Source organism: Tenrec ecaudatus, chromosome 7, assembly GCF_050624435.1.
Source record: "Tenrec ecaudatus isolate mTenEca1 chromosome 7, mTenEca1.hap1, whole genome shotgun sequence".
Taxonomy (NCBI): domain Eukaryota; kingdom Metazoa; phylum Chordata; class Mammalia; order Afrosoricida; family Tenrecidae; genus Tenrec; species Tenrec ecaudatus.
Window position 1 is genome coordinate 47,611,196 of NC_134536.1, and position 19,929 is coordinate 47,631,124.

Below are 19,929 nucleotides of genomic sequence, written 5' to 3' on the forward strand. Positions count from 1 at the left end.
TAACCAGAGTAACTGAGGGGGCTCTGAGTGAAAGGCTATTGCTGTTCGGTGCCATAGAGCTAGTTCTTTCTGACTCGTGGCCACCCTGTGGACAACAGGGAGCCCACTGCTCAGTCCCGCTCCATTCTCACAGTCATTCCTAGGTTGGAGCCGACCGCTAAAGCACTGGAACAATCCATGAGGAGTCTCATTTTCTCTGACCGTCTACTGTCCCCAGCATAAGGAGCTTCTCCAGGCAATGGTCCTTCCTGATAATATTCCCAAAGTATGTGAGACGAAGGCTCAACATCCTTGCCTTTAAGGATTGTTCTACTTGTACATCTTTTAAGACAGATTTGATTGTTATTCTGGTAGCCCATGAGATATTTAATATTATTCAACAGTTCCACAATTCAAGTGCATAATTTTCTTTCATCTTCCTTATTCACTCCACTTTCACATGCCTGTGGGGGAATTGAAAATATCAAGACTTTGGTCAGGTACACCCTAGTCCTCAAAGTGACATATTTGTTTTTGAACTTTTTTTTTTTAATTTTAACAATTTATTGAGGCTCATACAATTCTTTTCACAGTTCATACATATACATACATCAATTGTATAAAGCACATCTGTACAGTCTTTGCCCTAATCATTTTTTTCTCTTTTCTTCTTTTACATTTTATTAGGGACTCAAACAACTCTTACCGCAATCCATACATATACATACATCAATTGTATAAAGCACATCCATACATTCCCTGCCCCAATCATTCTCAAGGCATTTGCTCTCCACTTAAGCCCCTTGCATCAGGTCCTCTTTTTTTTTCCCCCCTCCCTCCCCATTCCCCCCTCCCTCATATGCCCTTGGTAATTTATACATCGTTATTTTGTCATTATCTTGCCCTATCCGGAGTCTCCCTTCCCCCCTTCTCTGCTGTCCCTCTCCCAGGGAAGAGGTCACATGTGGATCCTTGTAATCAGTTCCCCCTTTCCAACCCACTCACCCTGCACTCTCCCAGCATCGTCCCTCACACCCTTGGTCCTGAAGGTATCATCCACCCTGGATTCCCTGTACCTCCAACCCTCATATGTACCAGTGTACAGCCTGTGTCCTATCCAGCCCTGCAAGGTAGAATTCGGATCATGGTAGTTGGGGGGAGGAAGCATCCAGGATCTGGGGGAAAGTTGTGTTCTTCATCGATACTACCTCACACCCTAATTAACCCATCTCCTCTACTAAACCCCTCTATGAGGGGATCTCCATTGGTCGACACTTGGGCCTTGGGTCTCCACTCTGCAATTCCCCCTTCATTTAATATGATATATATACATATATACACATACATATATACATATACCTATATATACACATACATACACACATATCTTTTTTTTTTTGCATGATGCCTTATACCTGGTCCCTTGGGCACCTCGTTTTTGAACTTTTTAAGTAGGTTTTTTATTAGAATATTTTCCCAATGCAATATGTCATTTGGTTTTGTGGATTTTTTCCATAAGCATTGACTGTGTATCTAAGATGAAATCCATGACAATTTTAATGTTTTCTCCCATTTACCATGGTGCTCTTGTTGGTCCAGTTGTGTCTTTAGAATGAGATGTAATCCTTACTGAAGGCTGTAATCTATCAGTAAGTACTTCACATCCCCTTTGTTTCCAGAAAGCTGGGTTGAATCAAGTGCACCACAGAGGTTGTGACTGAGATTTTATCCAATCCTGATGCCACAATTGTCTTTTATAGTCCAGTTCTTGATTCATTTGTTCAATATATAGTTTGATAAGTATCATGAAAGAATCCCACCCTTACACACATTTCCTGATTTAAAAACAGGCAATACTCCATTGATCTTTTTGAACAACTGCCTCTTAGTTTATGGGCAGGTTCTAAATGAGCATAATTAAATGTCCTGGAATTCTCCTCCAGAATTCTCTCCATAACTCGTTATGGTCCATACAGTTGAATGCTAATATAATTCATTGCTTGCTATGATCCTCACAGTTTAATTTTCAGTGAAAGAAAGGTAAACATCTAATATGCTCTGGTTTCAGCCAAGATCCATCTGACATCATGAATGACATCCTTTGTTCCAAGTTCTTTTCTGAAATCAGCTTAACTATCTGATGGCTCCCAGTGGATGTATTGCTGTAACCATTTTTTAAATGATCATCAGCAACATTTTATTTGCATTTTATATGAATGATACTGCTTGATAATTGCTGCATTCTGTTTGATCACATTTCCTTGGAAAGAATAGAAATATGAATCTCTCACAGTTGTTTGATCAGATAGCTGGCTTCTGGAATTGACATCTTGGCATTGGCATCTGAGTGCTCCTACCATTGCGCTTGTTTTCGGAGGCATTTTCATTGCTATTCTGTGTTTTGCAAACTCCTTCAGCGCATCTTTGACGTCTCTCAGCGGATCTTTGACGTCTCTCATTACCATTCCTGAAATGTCTGAAAATCAACTTCTTATTTTTGCTACGGTGATTAGGTAGATCCACGCCATCCTATTCTGTTACGTCCCACAACAGAAGCACCCTGTTTTAGAATGTTCTCCATGTCGCCGTGTTGTCAGGCCAACACCGACCCTGAGACACAGGGACCCTAGCTATAACAGAAGGAAACACTGCGCGGCCCCGCGCCCCTCAGAGTTGTTTTCAGGTTTGAGATCATTGTTGCAACCCCGTGGTCAATTCATTTCATTGAGGATCCTCATTTTTTTCCCTCTTTCTCTATTTTTACCAAGCACAATGTTCTTTTCCAGAGACTAGTCTCTTCCAATAACGTGCCCAAATACACGAGAAAACGTTCTGCCCACCCTCTCTTCTAAGGAGCCTTGGGCTGTACTTCCTGCATTATGGACTTGCTTCTTCTTCCAGCAGCCCCGGACACTTTCCACCAGCACCCGAGTTAAAATCCATCCATTCTTCTCCTGTCTTCTGTATTCATTTCCCAGCCCTCTCAGGCATATAAGGTGGTTAAAAATACCGTGGCTTGGGTCAAGCACACCTTAGTCCTGAGAGGGACATCTTTTGCTCTTCAATACTATAAATGGTGCTTACGACAATGCTGTATGATTCCTGACTGCTGCTTCCATGAGCGTTGATTGTGGACCCAAGAAAAATGAACTCTTTGACAAAGTGAATATTTTCTCTATGCGTCATGATGTTGTCTATTTGTTCGATTATGTTATTTTGTTTACATTGTGCTCCAGCTCTGAATCCCTCTGTTTTCAATTTTCAGACTGAATCACCAGTAATTGTCAATGGAGTTTTGAGGCAGGCATGCTTGATCAATTTCTGACTTCAGATGTTGGTAGAAATCTTTCATTTCTTTATACTTGTCTCCTCCATTCAGTTCTTAGCTGCCTATTTTTACTAGAAGTAGAACAGTGACATACATTCTGTAGCAACACACAGGCTACCACAGTACAACTAACTGACAGATGAGTTTGGAGAAAGTTTTCATTTATTTCAGTCTTACTTCTGTGTCCACATCCGTGCTTACTGCACTGTTTATTTTTTAATCACAAGAAATTAATTGTCTTATTGGCTTCAGGTGGTTTAAAATTTTATCTTTCCTGATTATATATTATTATTTAGAAAGAGTTTGTTAAACAGACGACAGACAAAAACCCAAAGAGAACTCTCACCAGTGGTTCTTGACTTTGCACAGAAGTAAATGTGTGTTAATAAAACATATTGTGTTTGCAAGAGACCACAATTCAACTCAAAAAGGCATAATGAAAAACATTATTTATTCAAGTTACTGAGCGACAGCAGCAGGACTGGCTTCAGGAGAGGTGGGTACCAGCTTTTATGTAATCCTATTGGAAATGCTCTCTTCACTTCCTCACCTGGAGGTCCTGATTTGTTCTGTTTCATCCTCAGACAGACTGGCATCTTGATGACAACTAGAGGGACCAGATGCTTGAGATCAAATGTCCTTTCCTGTAGTCAAAGAGCCCTTTCTCTTACCCAAGTGATTCGGGGAAAGAAATATGGTTGACTTTCTGTGTTCTGGCCTGAGTAACATACCCTTCTTGGAACGATAAAATTACCCAGGGGGATGTTATATGAGGGGGCACTCCAAAAGACCTGGAATTACACTGGGCAGAGCAGAGTTTTCTTAGCATGCATTTTCTCTGCTATGTGAGCATCAAGCAACTCGCTCTTAGTTGGTGCACCCAGTGGCATCATCTGGGAAGGTTCTCTGTGATCACAGTGAATTGTTTTGTAAAAGCAGTTTTGCTGGAACCTCGCTCTTTGTGATGGTTGATTTAAGAGAACAGCGTGAGGCTGTGAAATTTTATTTCCTGCTCAGGAAAAATGCTGCAGAAACTGTTGTGATGTTGAACACAGCTTACAAGGACAGCACTATGGGAAAAGTTCAAGTGTACGAATGGTTTTCTTGTTTCAAAAATGGGAAAATGTCGATTGATGACAAACCTCATTCTGGACATCACTCACCTTCCCAAACAGATGAAAATGTCAAGTTGTAGTGTGTTTGGGGTTCTTTCCACCAGGTCAGGCTTTTAAGCAAGCTTTCTATTGAGAGGTTCTGAAAAGATAGCATAACAGTGTGTAACAAAAAAGGCTTGATTTGTAGCAGATGGGGGACTGGTTTTGCCACCATAACAATGCACCTGCTCATGCAGCCATCTCAGTGCACCAGTTTTTGGCAAAAAAAAAGCGCGTGCATCTCTTTCCCTATGCACCTTACTTATGTGAACTCACTCAGTATGACTTCTTTTTGTTTCTGTGAACGAAGAGGGATATAAGAGGCCAGCCATTTGAGGATGTAGAAGAGGAAGAAAAAAACATGGGAGGTGCTGTCAGCCATCCAAACAGATGAGTTTGAAAAATGTTTCCAAGAGTGGAATCAGAGATTTGACAAATGTATTAAAATTAATGGTTTATAGGCAGCTCGTGGTATTGTGGGTTATATGTTGGTTGCTAACTTCAAGATAGGCAATTCAACTTTCTACTCCCATAAATATAAAGGCTTATACTTTGAAGGTGATAAGGTTGTTATGTAAAAACAATTTGAATATATAGCTTTAAACAAATTCAGATTTGGGGGGTACCCCATTGTATGTATTTTTTCCAGGACTGATAAATGGACCCACTGATATGGGATTAAAACCACCCACTATCTTGTCTTGTGTCAATTGATCCCTCCCTTACACATTGGGCCTGCTATGGTTTTCAACATTTTATGTGTTTTTTCTCTCTCTCTCTTTTTCATATTGGGGTTTAGCTCAGATGTACTTTGTCATTGGAGATAGCCCTCTTGAATTTTTGTTATACGTGTTACTGTTTTTCTGTATATGAAACACAGGATTCATGAACCTACAGAGACAGCAAGTGGAATAAAGGTTCCCAGAGGGTACAGGGGGGGAGGGGTTATAGAGGAGAGGATACCCAGGAAGTCAAGAAGAAAGAGAATATTTTGAAACTGATTGTGGTAGCAAATGTACAATACTGCTTGGCGTGATTGAACTATGGAATGATATTAGATCTGTATTACCTCCCAATAAAAAAGGCTTGGGGAAAAAAAAGAAAGTATCAGCCACAATAAATTAGAAGAGAGCTCTAAGATTCCCCCCAACCCCGAAAAGAAAAGAGGTATTTGTTTTCAGCAATGCATTCTACTGAGAAAACTGCAGATGTAGCAGCATCTCCATTTTCTTTTTGTTTGCTTTAATTTGGAATCCAAAATTACCTTCCATTTTAGAATTAATGAATTGGTCTTTCTAGTGGTAAAGCCAGTTGGTCTGCAGATTCTATATTGTACAGTCAGGTGAGAACCATGGCAACTCACAGAATAATTCTAAATCTATGTAATTTTATGTCTTATTAGTCCAGCAAGGGAAACTTTTGAGAACAGATAATAATTAAGTACATATTTTGTTTACCCACAGTGACTGTTACTGTAAATACATTCACTGTGAAGAAAATATCAAACCATGAATGACAAAATGTAAACTGTTATTCTCAGGGTAACATTGACCTAGCACACTAGAATAATAATTGATATTTCATGCTCTTTCATTGAACAAATCCAAGTTATAAAACTTACCAAAATAGACTCCAGCGAATACAATAAGGGCATCTTTGTTTTTGTTCTGCACCTGTGTTTGTCACTTAATCTTACTGGTTCTCAGTTTTCACATCTGTGAAATAAAGATGCAGGACTTACTGATATTCCGGCCCTTTCCAATTCTAATATCCCATGAGTCTATGATTGAATTGAGATATTTAGCAATTTAACTAACGTTTTTCTTGGGTGCTTTCAGTTTAAAATACACTCAGTGTGTTTTCTCACTCTCGGCTTTTCCACTTTTCATTACAATATTGACTTTGTCTTTTCAGCTGCCCTTTGAAACTTTCTGTTCTGTTCTTTGACTTCATCCTTGCCTCCATTTGCCTTAGTTACTCTATGATCAAGACCTAGTTTCCGAGTTTCTTGTAGCAAATACATGGATCTTCTTTTTCCCTGTCTTTTTCATGGCCTTATGCTTTCTACATTAATGGTGTTTTACTGCCCTACCACTCATCGGGTTTTCTGTCATTAGTGTTCATAGAAGCAAATCTCTCGAGATGGTCTCGAAAGTCGGGTTGAATAGGTTCAAAGTTGCACCTTCTCTCTTGTGAACATACTCTAAATTTCAGTTTTAACCTGAACTTACATAATTGATTGTCTGTTTCACAGTCAGCCTGAGCTGATGATATTGAGCTATTCCATCATCTCTTCTCACATATGTAACCAATTTGGTTACTTTCCATCAGCAGACGTCTGTTTGCATAATCACTGTTTGTGTTACAGAAAAGGGTATTTGTTGAACTTGCAAAATTCTAACATGCAATATCCAGCTTGGTTTCTATAATCAAGGTCATATTTTCCACTACTCTTCCTTTTTCTCTGTTTCCAACTGCCAGTAATTATCAATGAATTTTGATTGTATGTTTTGAGAGCCTTCTGACTTTAGTGGATCATCTCCTGGTATTGTCTCTTAACTATGCTCTGCTTCTATTCATTAGGCTTTCAGTATCTGGCAATATTTTGATGCTATGCATAAGATTTTCACTGGCTAATCCCTTTAGAGTAGGGAGTCAATTCTTTCTTCCTAGTCTAATCTTAGTCTGTACACTCTGCTGAGACCTGTTAACTTTGGGTGACCTTACTGGTATTTGAGATACTGATGATACAACTTCTAGCACCATAACAACACATAAGCCACAACATCACCACAAACTGATATACAAGTGATGGAAAGTAGTCATTATTTACCTCCAAATTCATGTAATTTCCATTTAAAGCAAATGTTCCTGAATAGTTGTACATACCAGGTGTTAGTGGCGATTGTAAACCACCTTGTATCCAATAACTTTGAAGATTGTTCTGTGGTTTAGAAGGCCCAGAGGTCAAAGACCCTCAATTCAGTGTGGGGGAATGCCCATTTGGATTAGAGAACTGTTTTTTAACAACCCGCAATATACAGATAACACCACTTTGTTTACTGAAAGTGAGGAGAACTTGAAGCACTTACTGATGAAGATAAAGAATTGAAGCCTTCCATATGGATTGCGACTCTACTTAGGAAAGCCCAAATCCTTGCACCAAAAGGTGACTTTTTGATAGAGAACAGACAGGAGATATTAAGGGTTTCATCTTGCTTGAATCGCCATGCAATGAAGCAGCAGTCACGAGATCAAAGAACGCACTGCCCTGAGTAAATGCTCTGCACAGGATCTTCTGAAGGTGGTGGAGAGGATGTCACCGTGAGGATTAGGTCCAACTGATCAAAGCTGTGGTATTGCAATCAACTCATAGGCATGTGAGAGCAGGTGCTTGAATAAGGAGGACCACAGAAGAACTGGTGCCACTGAATTATGATGCTGGCAGAGCATACTGCACGTACCACAGACTACCAAAAGGACAGAGAGATTTGTCTTGGATAAAGTACAGTCAGAATGCTCCTAGAAGCCAGGGTGACTAAACTTTGTCTCACATATTTTGGCAATAGTTTCAGGAGAAATCAGTCTCTGGTAAAGGTCATCATGCTTAAGAAGTCCTGGTAAGCAAGAACAATGATATAATGATTTTATATGTTGCTGAAACTAAATTTTTAAAAGTTGTATTTTAAAATAATTTGTAATATCTGGCTGTAATGATTATTGAATTATTTTATTACAACAATATGAAAACTTGCAGGTTTTTAGTATTCTAATTTAATAAAAAATCATTACATTTCAACAGTAAAATCTACACATATTTATACAATACATATCAATACAAACTGATTTGCATCTCTGACATGTATTAAAATTCAGCTTCATGGCAATCAACCCCTGAGTCAATCTACCTAATTCCAATCTGATTCTCATATTACTAGCTCTTGTCTGCAAAATTAATATGAGCTTAATAATAATATTAATCTCATAGGTATATAAAATTATTGAACTCAGTTAATAATGTAAAGGATTACTATACCACCCGGCATCAAATAAACATTTACATTTGGGAATATTATTCTTGTCTGGGGTAAGTTATTAAGAGTATTTTGTTCCATATTAGAACTTCAATAGTCAACACAACATTGACATGTATTAGCCACTCGATAAATATATATATATATATAATCCCATAATGTTAAACCCATTGCCATTAAGTCAAGTCTGACTTACTGGTACAAGGCTGTATAAGAAAAAGTATAACTGCCCCACAGGGCAGACTTCCAGAGCTAAAAATTTTCAAAGAAACAATTTGCTAAATCTTCCATAGTGTAGCCAGTAGGTTTGATGGGCCAGACTTTCAGTTAGCAGGCATTAACTAAAGCACAGCACCACTAAGACTTCTTGATAAATATTCATGAAAAAATAATTTAGGAACTTGTGTGAATTTCTCAAGACTTCCACGTGTCACTTGGGATGAGAGCCCAGGAGAAATAAGAATAGGAGAAGCACCAGTAGTAACAATTAGACCAAAATTGGCAAAAAGAGATTTGGGTTACATACTGCCTAAGGAAAACTGGGTGAAGGGAGATGTCCGACAGTGTAAGATATGATGAAATAATAATTTATAAATTATCAAGGGTTCATGAGGGAGGGGGAGCAGGGAGGGAGGGGGAAAATGAGGAGGTGACACCAAGGGCTCAAGTAGAAAGCAAATATTTTGAGAATGATGATGGCAACAAATGTACAAATGTGCTTGACACAATGGATGGATGTATGGATTGTGATGAGTTGTACAAGCCCGCAATAACATGATTAAATTTAAAAAAGAATAAACTTGCTTTACAGTGAAGTTGAGATATTTTGTTACATGTATTTTCTTATGATAGGTAGTTTTGATCTAATTACAATGACAGCAATGCTTATTGCTAAGTAGTTAGGGAGTGTGTAATTTTGTTTAAGATTGACATAGTTTAGAGCCTTCAATTTTTCTCTGTCAATATGACATTATTAATAAATTCAAAATGTTATCAATTCAAGATTGTAAAATGGCAGCTTCAAGAAGCTGAAAGGATAACTTCTGTCACCAGGGCAGCAATCTGATTTTTTAAATGACAAGCCAGTTTATTAAATTATTATGAGGGTTGTAGATTTCAAAGAATGTCTTATATCATTAGCTTTTGTCCAGAAATCTCACAAGAGTAGATAATATAAAATGTCTACTTACAATTTCTCTCACTGTAACATTAAAAGTCTAATTATTTATTCATCTAAACAAAGCTCTATTTGTAATATTCTTTCAATTATTACTAAGACACAAACGTTAGAATATGATAAATTACTGAGCAAACAGTTATCTATTTGGTGGATAACTGAAGAGTGTTCACAGAAAATTTTTCTTTGGAATCCTCAATATTTAATAAAAATACCAGATGATCTGTAGGTATTTGTATTTTTATGATGTTCTGATACTTTTATCTAACATAGTTTAATAAAAACTTCTAAGAAAGGTGTACTACTTATAATTACGAGTCTAAAGTGCACCAGTCCCATTTGAGAATCGGTATTTATAGTTAAGTAGACATAAATGTCAGGTATAATAAGGGTAGTTACCATCAGGGATGCTAAAGCCCATAAATGTATATGTATATTTAGCATTAAAAATTCTGAATTAGAATTTGTATTTCAGATAGTAAATATTGTATTAAAATTTTGAAACAGCTATCAAACCCAACATAAATATATTTTGAATTTTATTTTGTGGCATTTGATTACTTATATTTGGTAAAATTTGTGAAACTTTTTCAAGAAAAAATAATAGTTTAATATTTGCATACTAGTGATCTTTTAAAAATGAATTAAAATATGCTGATACATCTAATCTTATTTACCGTTAACTGTATAATATAAAATCAATAAACTTTGATCTCTTCATAGATCAATGTAGCCATGCATCAGAAACATCTAGAGTTTGTTGTTTTTTTTTAAAGATTCCCAAGTCAAAGATAAACATCATCAATTCATTGCATAGGGTTAAAACTCTCTAGATATCTTCAGTTTATTACATTTTTAGGTGATTTTAGATTTATGTACCAAAGTGGAAAATCTTGCCTCGATAAAAGTTTCTCAAATGTTAATATAAATACAGTTCATCTTGGAATCTTGTTCAAATGGTCTATGGTAGAGTCCAGATTCTGCATTGCCACAAAACTTCCAGGTAGCACTAATGTTTCACACACCACATATTGAGCTGCAAGTCTCTGTTTTTGAATAATGCCAACAATCATTAAAAGAAGATCGAAAGAATACACAGAGTCTCTGTAACAAAAACAACTAGTCCACATTTCACTGTTTCACAAGGTAGTCTATGAGCAAGAATAAACGGTCCTGAAAGAAGAAATTCATGGTGCACTGAAAGCATAAGCCAAAATCAAGACTGCAGGAATTGATGGGGTGTCAATTGAAATGTTTCATCAAACTGATGAAATTATGGAAGCACTTACTCATCTATGCTAGGAAATTTGGAAGATATCTATTTGGCCAACAGACGGGATATTTGTACCCATTCCCAAAAAAGGTGACCCAATAGAATATGCAAACTATAGAACAATATCATTATAACATGTCTTATCAATGTCAATATTACATGCAAGTATACTTTTGCTGAAGAACATCTAACAGTGGTTGCAGCACTACATTGACAGGGAGCTGTGAGATTCAGAAGATGTGGAACAAGGGATATAATTGTAGATGTCAGAGGGATCTTAGCTTAGAGCCAAGAAAACCGGAAAGATATTTATTTGTGTTCATTGACAATGCCAAGGCAATAAATGGTATGGAACATAGCTAACTATGGACAAAATTTAGAACAATGGGAACTACATTTTGTTTATGCAGAACTTGTACATGGCTCTAAAGGAATTGGTGAGAAAAGAACAAGGAAATCTTACATGATTTAAATAAAGATGTTCATCAGTGTTGTATCCTCTCACTATACTTATCCAAACCATGATGAGCATAATTTGGTATGATAGCATAGTATGATGAACAAATAATTAGAGAAGCTGCATTATGCGAAGAAGAATGTGGCTTCAGGATTGGAGGGACGCTTAATAACAATGAGATGTGCAGATGACACAACCTTGCTGAAAGTGAGATGCACTTGAAGTATTTGCTGATGACATTGAAGGACTGCAGCCTTCAGTATGGATTTCAACACAATGTAAATTAGACCCAACCCACACAAATGGACCAATGCGATATCACGAAAATGGAGAAAATAGTGGAGTTGGCAAGGATTTTGGCTTGCTTGGATCCACAGTCAATTCCCAGGGAAGCAATAGTAAAGAGATCAAACGAAGTTGCGTTGAGTAAATATGTTGCACAAGACGTCTTTAAAGTGTGGAAAAGAAGGAGGTTACTTTGAAGACGAAAGTGGGCCTGACCCCAACCATGGTCATTTCAATCAACTCATATGCATGTGAAATTCGGACATCAAAAAGATCAAAGAATGCATTTGAATTATGGTGCTGGCAAGGAATATTGAAAGTACAATGGAATCTCCAAAGAACAAACAAACCGACAAACAAAAATCTCTATTGGAAGCTACATAACCAGAATGATCTTTAGAGGTAAGGATGCTGAGACTTTGTCTCACATACTGTGGATATGTCAGGAGAGGCCAGGCCCCAGAGCAGACATCATGCTTGGTAAAGTGAAGGGGCAACCTTGTGAAACGTTGTGGAGCAGGTTTATGCTGCATACAAGGGATCACCGTAAGTCAGAATTGATGAGTAACTACCAGCAGCAAACAATAACAGCATTTTAATATTAAAAACATATTTTGCTTTGAAGTTTGTCAAGAGCCATAGGGCAATAATTTCATTTTCAATTCCTATATAAATAGTTCCTTGCTGGAAAAAGCAATTGGGGGTAGCAAATCAGGCATGGTCTACGCATGAGAGAAAAAAAATTCTGAAGTCTATATTGGGATTATGCTGTTACTCAATTGAACAGGCGCCCGAAAGGTTCATCATTTCCTGGCTACAGTGTAAGGACAGAGAATTGACATACTGTGTGGAGGCGTCATTGGATTCTTCTGTCAACTGATAGCCACAGACAGTGACATCAGTCGTGGAATTCAACCCCCAGTAAAAGGCAGTGGTGCAAGAAAGCGCATAGAGAGAGATTTAATTTCTCCTTCAGATCGAATCATCACAAATACATGTCCCTCATCTTCTATGATAGTTTCTGTTTAAGTGTATGTATGTAACATTTGCTTCTATTAGAATCTCAATGGACTTAGTGATTTGTTGTACTTAAAGTGATGATATCTGTATAAACACTACATATAAGGTGTCAACCTCTGTCACGAGTGAACTGTAGAAATTTTATGGTTGTTATTTTTCTTCAATTCATGACCTTCACTTGTAAGACAGCTCACTGGATGTGCCAGCAATGTGGAATGCATTAACTTGTATGAAGGCAAAGGGCAATAGCAGAGGGGGGAAATGGGACTCTGGAGAGTGGTCTGAGTTGCAGAAGTGGGTTGTGTCTACTCTGGCTATAGCAGCGGAAAACTACATGCTCTGAAATACATTGACATTTTTAGTTAATTCTCTTCGGTATTGTCTATTTTAATTATATTTTAAGGAAAAATGTACTCATAAAATGTGCCCAAAGTGAGAATATGTTTTCTACTTGTGGGTCACCTTCCTTTCATGTACAAAGGGGCTTCAAAAGTTTCTGAAGAAATGTTACAGAGAAAGGACTGATGGGGTAGCGGGTCACACGCTGGATGATCTGCAAGGTCAGCAGTTCAAATATACTGGGGTGAGGGGGTGGAGATGAGGCTCTGTATTCCTGTAAAGACGGACCGCCTCAGAAACCCACAGGAGTAGTTCTACTCTGTTTTCTAGGGTCGCTGTGAGTCAGCACGGACTCCAGGGGGGTGAGTTTGGTATTAGAATTTCATGAGCAGACCACGGAGCCTTTGTGGAGCAGCAGGTGAAGCACTCAGTTGCTAACCAGAAGAGCCGTACCTTGAGCCCCCGAGGCAGTCCGCAGGAGCAAGATACTGCAGTCGGTTTCCGTAAATATTTACACCTTTAGACACCTTATGGAGAAGTTACTTCTTTCTACAGGCTTCTAATGAGTTAGAATTTACTAGACAGCAAAGAGTTCGGGGGTTGGTTTTATAACCAAATCAATTCTGCCCCAAAACAATACCTGTGATCCAGATATATAATTTTTAAATTTCTAATAGTTACATTAACAAATATATAATTAATTTTAATAGCACCTCTTACTTAGGGGTTTCCGTCAGCGATCAACACAAGAAGCAGAACTACAGGAGATCCTATGTTTGTATTAAGAGACCTATGCAAATTAATTCTGGGCTTGGGAGACACAAGTCTGACATGCAGAGGACAGGCTTTCTACACGGGAAGATCATGGCAAGGATGGAATGCCTCGGGTCCTGGCAGGAGCTCTCATACACAGACAAAATTTCTTTTCACCCCAGGGAAACTCAGACTGCTCTTAGGTCATGCCAATGGAAGTATACGATCCATCCAAATTACCCAGAATGATTTCTTTACTAAAAGCCAGCTGACGAGAAGCTTTAGCAGAATCTTCAAATACCTTCATGGCAGCATGTGGGTGAGTCGAATAGATTGGCAACAACAACATAGCCAAGTAGGCACATCTACAATCCTCTCACTCGTTTCCAAATAGTGCTTACGTCCAAGTATTACCACTGTAAATTATACAAAATCCAAACCAAACTCTTTGCTGGAGAGTCATTGTTGACTGATAGTGGCCCTATATACGTGAGTAAAATCAAGTTATCAGTGATCTATTTTTGGTCCAAAGTTTTCAAAATCCATTTTACATTTCTATATAGCATTTTACATTTCTATATAGCATTTTACATTTCTATATAGCACATCACTCAGACTAACCACATATTGGGTGCCAAGTACATACATGGTTAGAGCGTGTATTCCAGAACATTTCCCCTCTAGCCAGAGTGTGGCAATGTCTGAAGACATTTTTTTTTATTGTCATTACTGGGAAATGGGTATGGGAGGCATAAGAGCTTTTGAATGCTTCCAAATATCTTGGACTACACAGAACCTCCCTTCCCTTCCCTTATGCAAATACAGATTTATGTTTTCCCAACACTCAAGACGGCTAAGACTAGGAAACTACGTACTGTAAAATTTAGAGCTACCCAAGGAAATGGTTGGGGTCCTGATGACCTGTCAGGCAGAAGCGGGAGCTAGCAGGGCAGGTGGGCTAGGAGACAGAGCTGGTGACCACACTCCAAGGACGCTACAAGAGGCCAGACCCGCTTCCCGCTCCTCCTCCTCCCCTTTGGTGTCCTTCAGGCCCAGGTGCAGAAGACTAACCCTTACAGGTAACTTTGAACGCCGTTGCTTAGCTCCGGACCTGCAAACCACAAAGCTACAGTGGAGAGAGAATTCCCCAGCTACTCTCTTCCCCAGACTTGAACTATAAAACTCCTCCCCTCCCACCCGGACACGCGAGTTTCCCCGGCCTGATTTAGGGGTCTGTGAATTTCACCCGGGAGCTCTGAAATAAACCTCTGAAACGGGTTTCTACCTTTGCCTTTTGTTGTTTTTTCCGTCGCCAAATCAACCTCACGGTGATGTTGGCATGAGGACTGCTCGCTGGAAGGCTAGCAGGTCCCAACAACAGCCGCTCGCGGGAGAAAGGTGAGACTGTCTGCTCCTATCAAGAGTTACAGTCTCCCAAGCCCAGAGGGGCAGGGCTACGCCCAGCGGTTCTCAACCTGTGGGTCACGACCCCTTTGGAAGTCCAAGAGCCCTTTCACAGAGGTCCCCCAACTCATAACAGGAGCAAAATGACAGTGATGAAGTAGCAATGAAAATAATTTTATGGTTGGGGGTCACTACACGAGGAACTACTAGGAAAGGGTCACGGCACGAGGAAGGTTGAGAGCCACTGTCCTAGATTGACTTACATTGCTATGAGTCCGTATTGACGCGATGGCAGTGTTTTTATTTATTGATGTTTTGCTTTGTTTTTTACTGAAATTATGTATTTTTTAAAGGTGAGGAAGCAGGGAAATAGAAGGTTAGTTTGCCCTATTAAGACTGTTTCTTACTTCTTACAAAAGAGAACAAGGTGATTGGGCATCTGAACTCTTTGAGACAGTCACTGCTGTGTTGTCCGGAGTTGGGTGAGCCCGGAGGGTCAAGGTCGGGCCTGGCATAAGGATAGAGGACGATCCTCCACAGCCTCAGGTGGAAGTTCCGGGAAAAGAGCAAGTGAGGGAAGAATGCAAGTTGGTAACTACATTTTGGGAAGAGATTCGGGATTTCCCTGTTTGGTTTTGATTTATTATATTTCTGGGAAAATTTAAAAGAAAATGCAAATTTACACGTGGAGATTTGAAGCTGTGGATTTAGCGCTATTTCTGGCCATCTGCGGAATAAAATCTTGATAAATAAATAAGGAAGCCTCATTAGCATTTTTCATGAAAAAACATAATATTTACGTTTAAGTGACCTTTTAAAGTGAGTAATCATATTTGTAAGCTTTACTCTTAAATTTTCTTCAATTTAAATTAAGTATAAATTCAGAATTAACTTCATCTTCTAAGTCTTGGCAATAGATGTATACTGAAGCTAGCAGTAAATGGAATAAATTAGTTAAAACCTGACATTTAGAGAAAAAAATGTAGCTACTAACTTATCCTATGAATGTACTATATCTGTTCACAGTAATTATTGGTTAAATGTGATGCCAAATGCTGATTATAAACATAGCTTAGAGTAAATACTTCTGAGATATATATTCCTATTAGCTAGTTGATGCAGTTCATTTCACAAATTCTTAATTTAATATGTAAAAACTAAATCTTCCTAATTCTGTTACATTCTTATTAAGGATTCTTAAATTCATATTGAGAGTAATTGAAATAAAACATAATTATAGATTTTGATTCATTTTAGCACTAAGCATAGTGACAACACATTTGTCATTGTACATTTAAATTTTTTTTAATTTTTCAATTTACTAATTTTGAGACTATTCCAATTTTCCCTTTATTTCAATAAAGCTATTTCTTCAGTAAGAGAATTATGTAGCATTATGTTACAGACTTACTTTAGAGAACTTTAGTATTGCTAACTATGATAATTTAGACTTTGCAGTGGAACTATAAAGTTAAAGTAATAGCTACAGTTTAAATTTTGTATTTTCTCAAAGAAAGGTTTTAAATTATAAATTCTATTTCCATCAAGGTTTCATGATGGAACGGGGAGCAGGGAGGGAGGGGGGGAAATGAGGAGTTGATACCAAAGGCTTAAGTAGAAGGCAAATGTTTTGAGAATGATGAGGGCAACAAATGTACAAATGTGCTTGGCATACAATGGATGTATGTATGGATTGTGATAAGAGTTGTATGAGCCCTCTTATAAAATGATTTAAAAAATTTTTTATTTCCTTCTAGAAATACGCAAAGACAAGACTGAAAAACTGGAGAAACCTGAAAGGAAAACACAACTTAAAGGTAAATGTTTAATATTGTGCTTCTTATTTTTACTTAGGAGATATGCTTATTTTATGTGGAAGAAAGTTTTTTGGTATTTGATGTTCTTATTTTTCAAAACTGTGATAGCAAATTCTCGTTAACTTTAGGCATGCATTTATAAAGAAATGTAATGCTAGGAACCAAAGTATTTTCAAAACTAGTGTTAATCTTTGAATTATTTACAAGATTTTATATACTAAGATAATATCACATATATATGGTTTGCCTTCCTGAACAATTTTTTCTCTTTCCTTTAAAAAAAAAAGTCAGAGGGTTTTTTTCATTTTGTTTTTTTACTTTGGATTCCTCCTATCATAAGACACCTTTGCAATAGAAACACAGTCCTTTATTACTCACTGTAAAATGCCGGGGTCCCAGAGCTTCCTCACACAGCCTCAAGGGAGTGGATGAGCAGCGAAATCCGGTGATGAATATCCTCGCTGCTGAACTGAATCCAGTAACTGCAATCTCGCATTGCATTAGAGACATATAAAATGATTATCATTGTCTCTTTTATATTGCAAGCATCGCTCTTTGGGGGATGACCCAAGTAGTCATGAAAATTTAAAGAAACTTGTAGCTGTAGAAGGAAAACATTTAAATAGACATCTTTTTAAAAAATATGCCCATGTTTCCCCCAATGTGCCAGTCACATATAATTTTGGATGCACCAAAGCAGAAATAAAAATCTCATGTTCATTGTCTTGGAGTGATACATAAAGAGCAAGAAGGAATTTTCCAGAGGTAAGTCATGTGTGGGATGCTGCCCGGTATTTCATTATGCCACAAATAGCTAGTGCGAGTATACCTGCAATGAATACAAAAGTGGGAGGTCAGAAACTTTCAAATTATGAAAGTTTTGGATTTACCTTATATTTCACCAGCCTATGATTCTATTTTACAGCACCATGTTTTCTATCTACTTCATGATCTTCCTTTTGGTGAGAATCTCAAGTCATTCTGTTGGTGTTTCTCCAACAGAAATGTTTGAGTCTGTTCCAGATTGGCCAGTCTATGCTTGTACAATGAGGCAACTGAACATAGTAAATTCAATCCTAGTTACATTTGTCCTTAAGGAGCTAATGTCTTATTTATTTATTTTTGCTCCTAATTCCTTTGGTCTGGGAAATTGGACACAGCTCTTGGGTACAGACTGACTGAGCTGGCTCTGGGTTTCTGCTGGTTGGAGTTAGGTAGAAACTCAACTGGTTTCAAGAGATTGGTGTGTCTGCTGTACTATCTTGCAGACTGTCCTGATGATGTAATGGCGATGCTGCGGGAGTGGATACAGTGATGCCAATGGACCTGACACTATTAGTACCCTGCTGTCAAAGACTTAGCAGTGGGCTGTAGCCTGGGTTCATTAAACTAGTGGGTCTTCCATCATTAAAACAGTGAATTTATCTGAAGTTTAAAATAAATTTCTCAAAGGCTGAGCGAGAGTTTCAGTAACATGAATTTATTTCCTGAATATACTAGAATACTAGATATATTTGGGCAAAGTGACTATTTCTCAAAGTGACTATTTTCAAGAAAGAGAAATGATATTTCAGCTTCTTAGTACTGGACTGGACATTGGAGATAGGTTTATACACACACACACACACACACACATATATTTACATTTAAATATAAACAGAATATTTCATTTTACTTATTTTCCAATCTATAATCCAATCTGAATTTGCTCTTTCCCCTCCCAAGCGGTTCAGTAACATTAAATATACATTTATAGGTGACATTTATATAAGTTTTCTCTATACTCTTTTCCATATCATTTTAGGCTATGTATTACGGATAGTTAAAAATTTGAAAATGATTTGCTATCAAATCAGTCTGAATTTATGAGAAGAGACATGTTGTTTTCAAGAATTGAGTAATCTGTGTGGTTTATATGCAAACCACAGAACCCCACCCAAACCTACTGTCATAGGGGCAATCCCTGTTCATTGCAGTGCTATGCTACATAAGGGGTCCCAGGCTCCAAGTCCTTCCCAGAACAGAGAGCCTCAGCTTTCACCTTCCAAGTGACTGGTGGGTTTGAACTTCCGATCTTGCGCTTAGCAGCACAACACTTAGCTGACAGCACCACCAGTGCTCCTTAGTACTAGGTGGCAAATGCAGTTGAAGTTAAACCACACTCTATTTTTCTTTTCTCTTTTTCTTTTTCCCTTCATGGGGCTCCCAAGGTCTTCAAGAGTTTGGAATTTATTGGGGAAGACCAGAATATGCTTCTAGGTGACTTATTCAGCAAATTAAAAACAGAAAACCAAAAAATGTAATCTCCAAAAAACACATATTTCACCAAATAGTCCATGTAAAGATGCTGATTTGCTTTAAAATGTCAATGAAATAATCAGTTTCTATTCTGCTTTTCATAGAAATTTGATATTATTTTATAATTATCTACATTAGTTAGGTGATTTATAATACATCAGGCAAAGGTAACTTTTATTTCTGCTTTGTTCTTCTGTTTATTTTTGTTCCAGTTTCTCACTAGGCAAAAATGCTTGTTTCATGGCGCTACATAGTAAATCCTCTAATTTATAACCTAGCAATGATTATTTCTTTTGAATTTAAGTATAGCCTATGAAATGTTATTTATGACTTACCTTTGAACTAAATAATTGCATGCTTTTACCCACATAAATAAAATGACATTTTATTTTATAAACAAAATCAGAATAATAAATGTACATATTTGCAATAGTTTAAAATATGTGGTTTTTACTATATATACTGTTTTCTCTTTCTTGTTATGTAAGTCAGTATCTCTAGCACAGTACTGGAATGTTCTTTCCGCACTAGGAGCCCTGGTGGCATTGTGGTTTTGCATTGAGCTACTAAGGACATTAGCAGCTGTAAACTTCCGGCCCCTCCATGTCAGA

The 19,929-nt window shown here is 37.7% G+C and overlaps 1 protein-coding gene across 1 annotated transcript in view; it reads left to right on the plus strand.

Annotated features, from left to right (window-relative positions):
• Nucleotides 1-19,929, plus strand: part of TRDN (triadin) — a 179,541-nt gene that overhangs the window by 106,620 nt on the left and 52,992 nt on the right. The window contains exon 5 of the mRNA XM_075553734.1: nt 16,961-17,020. Coding sequence (XP_075409849.1) covers nt 16,961-17,020 — 60 coding nt within the window. The remainder of the gene's footprint in view (nt 1-16,960; nt 17,021-19,929) is intronic.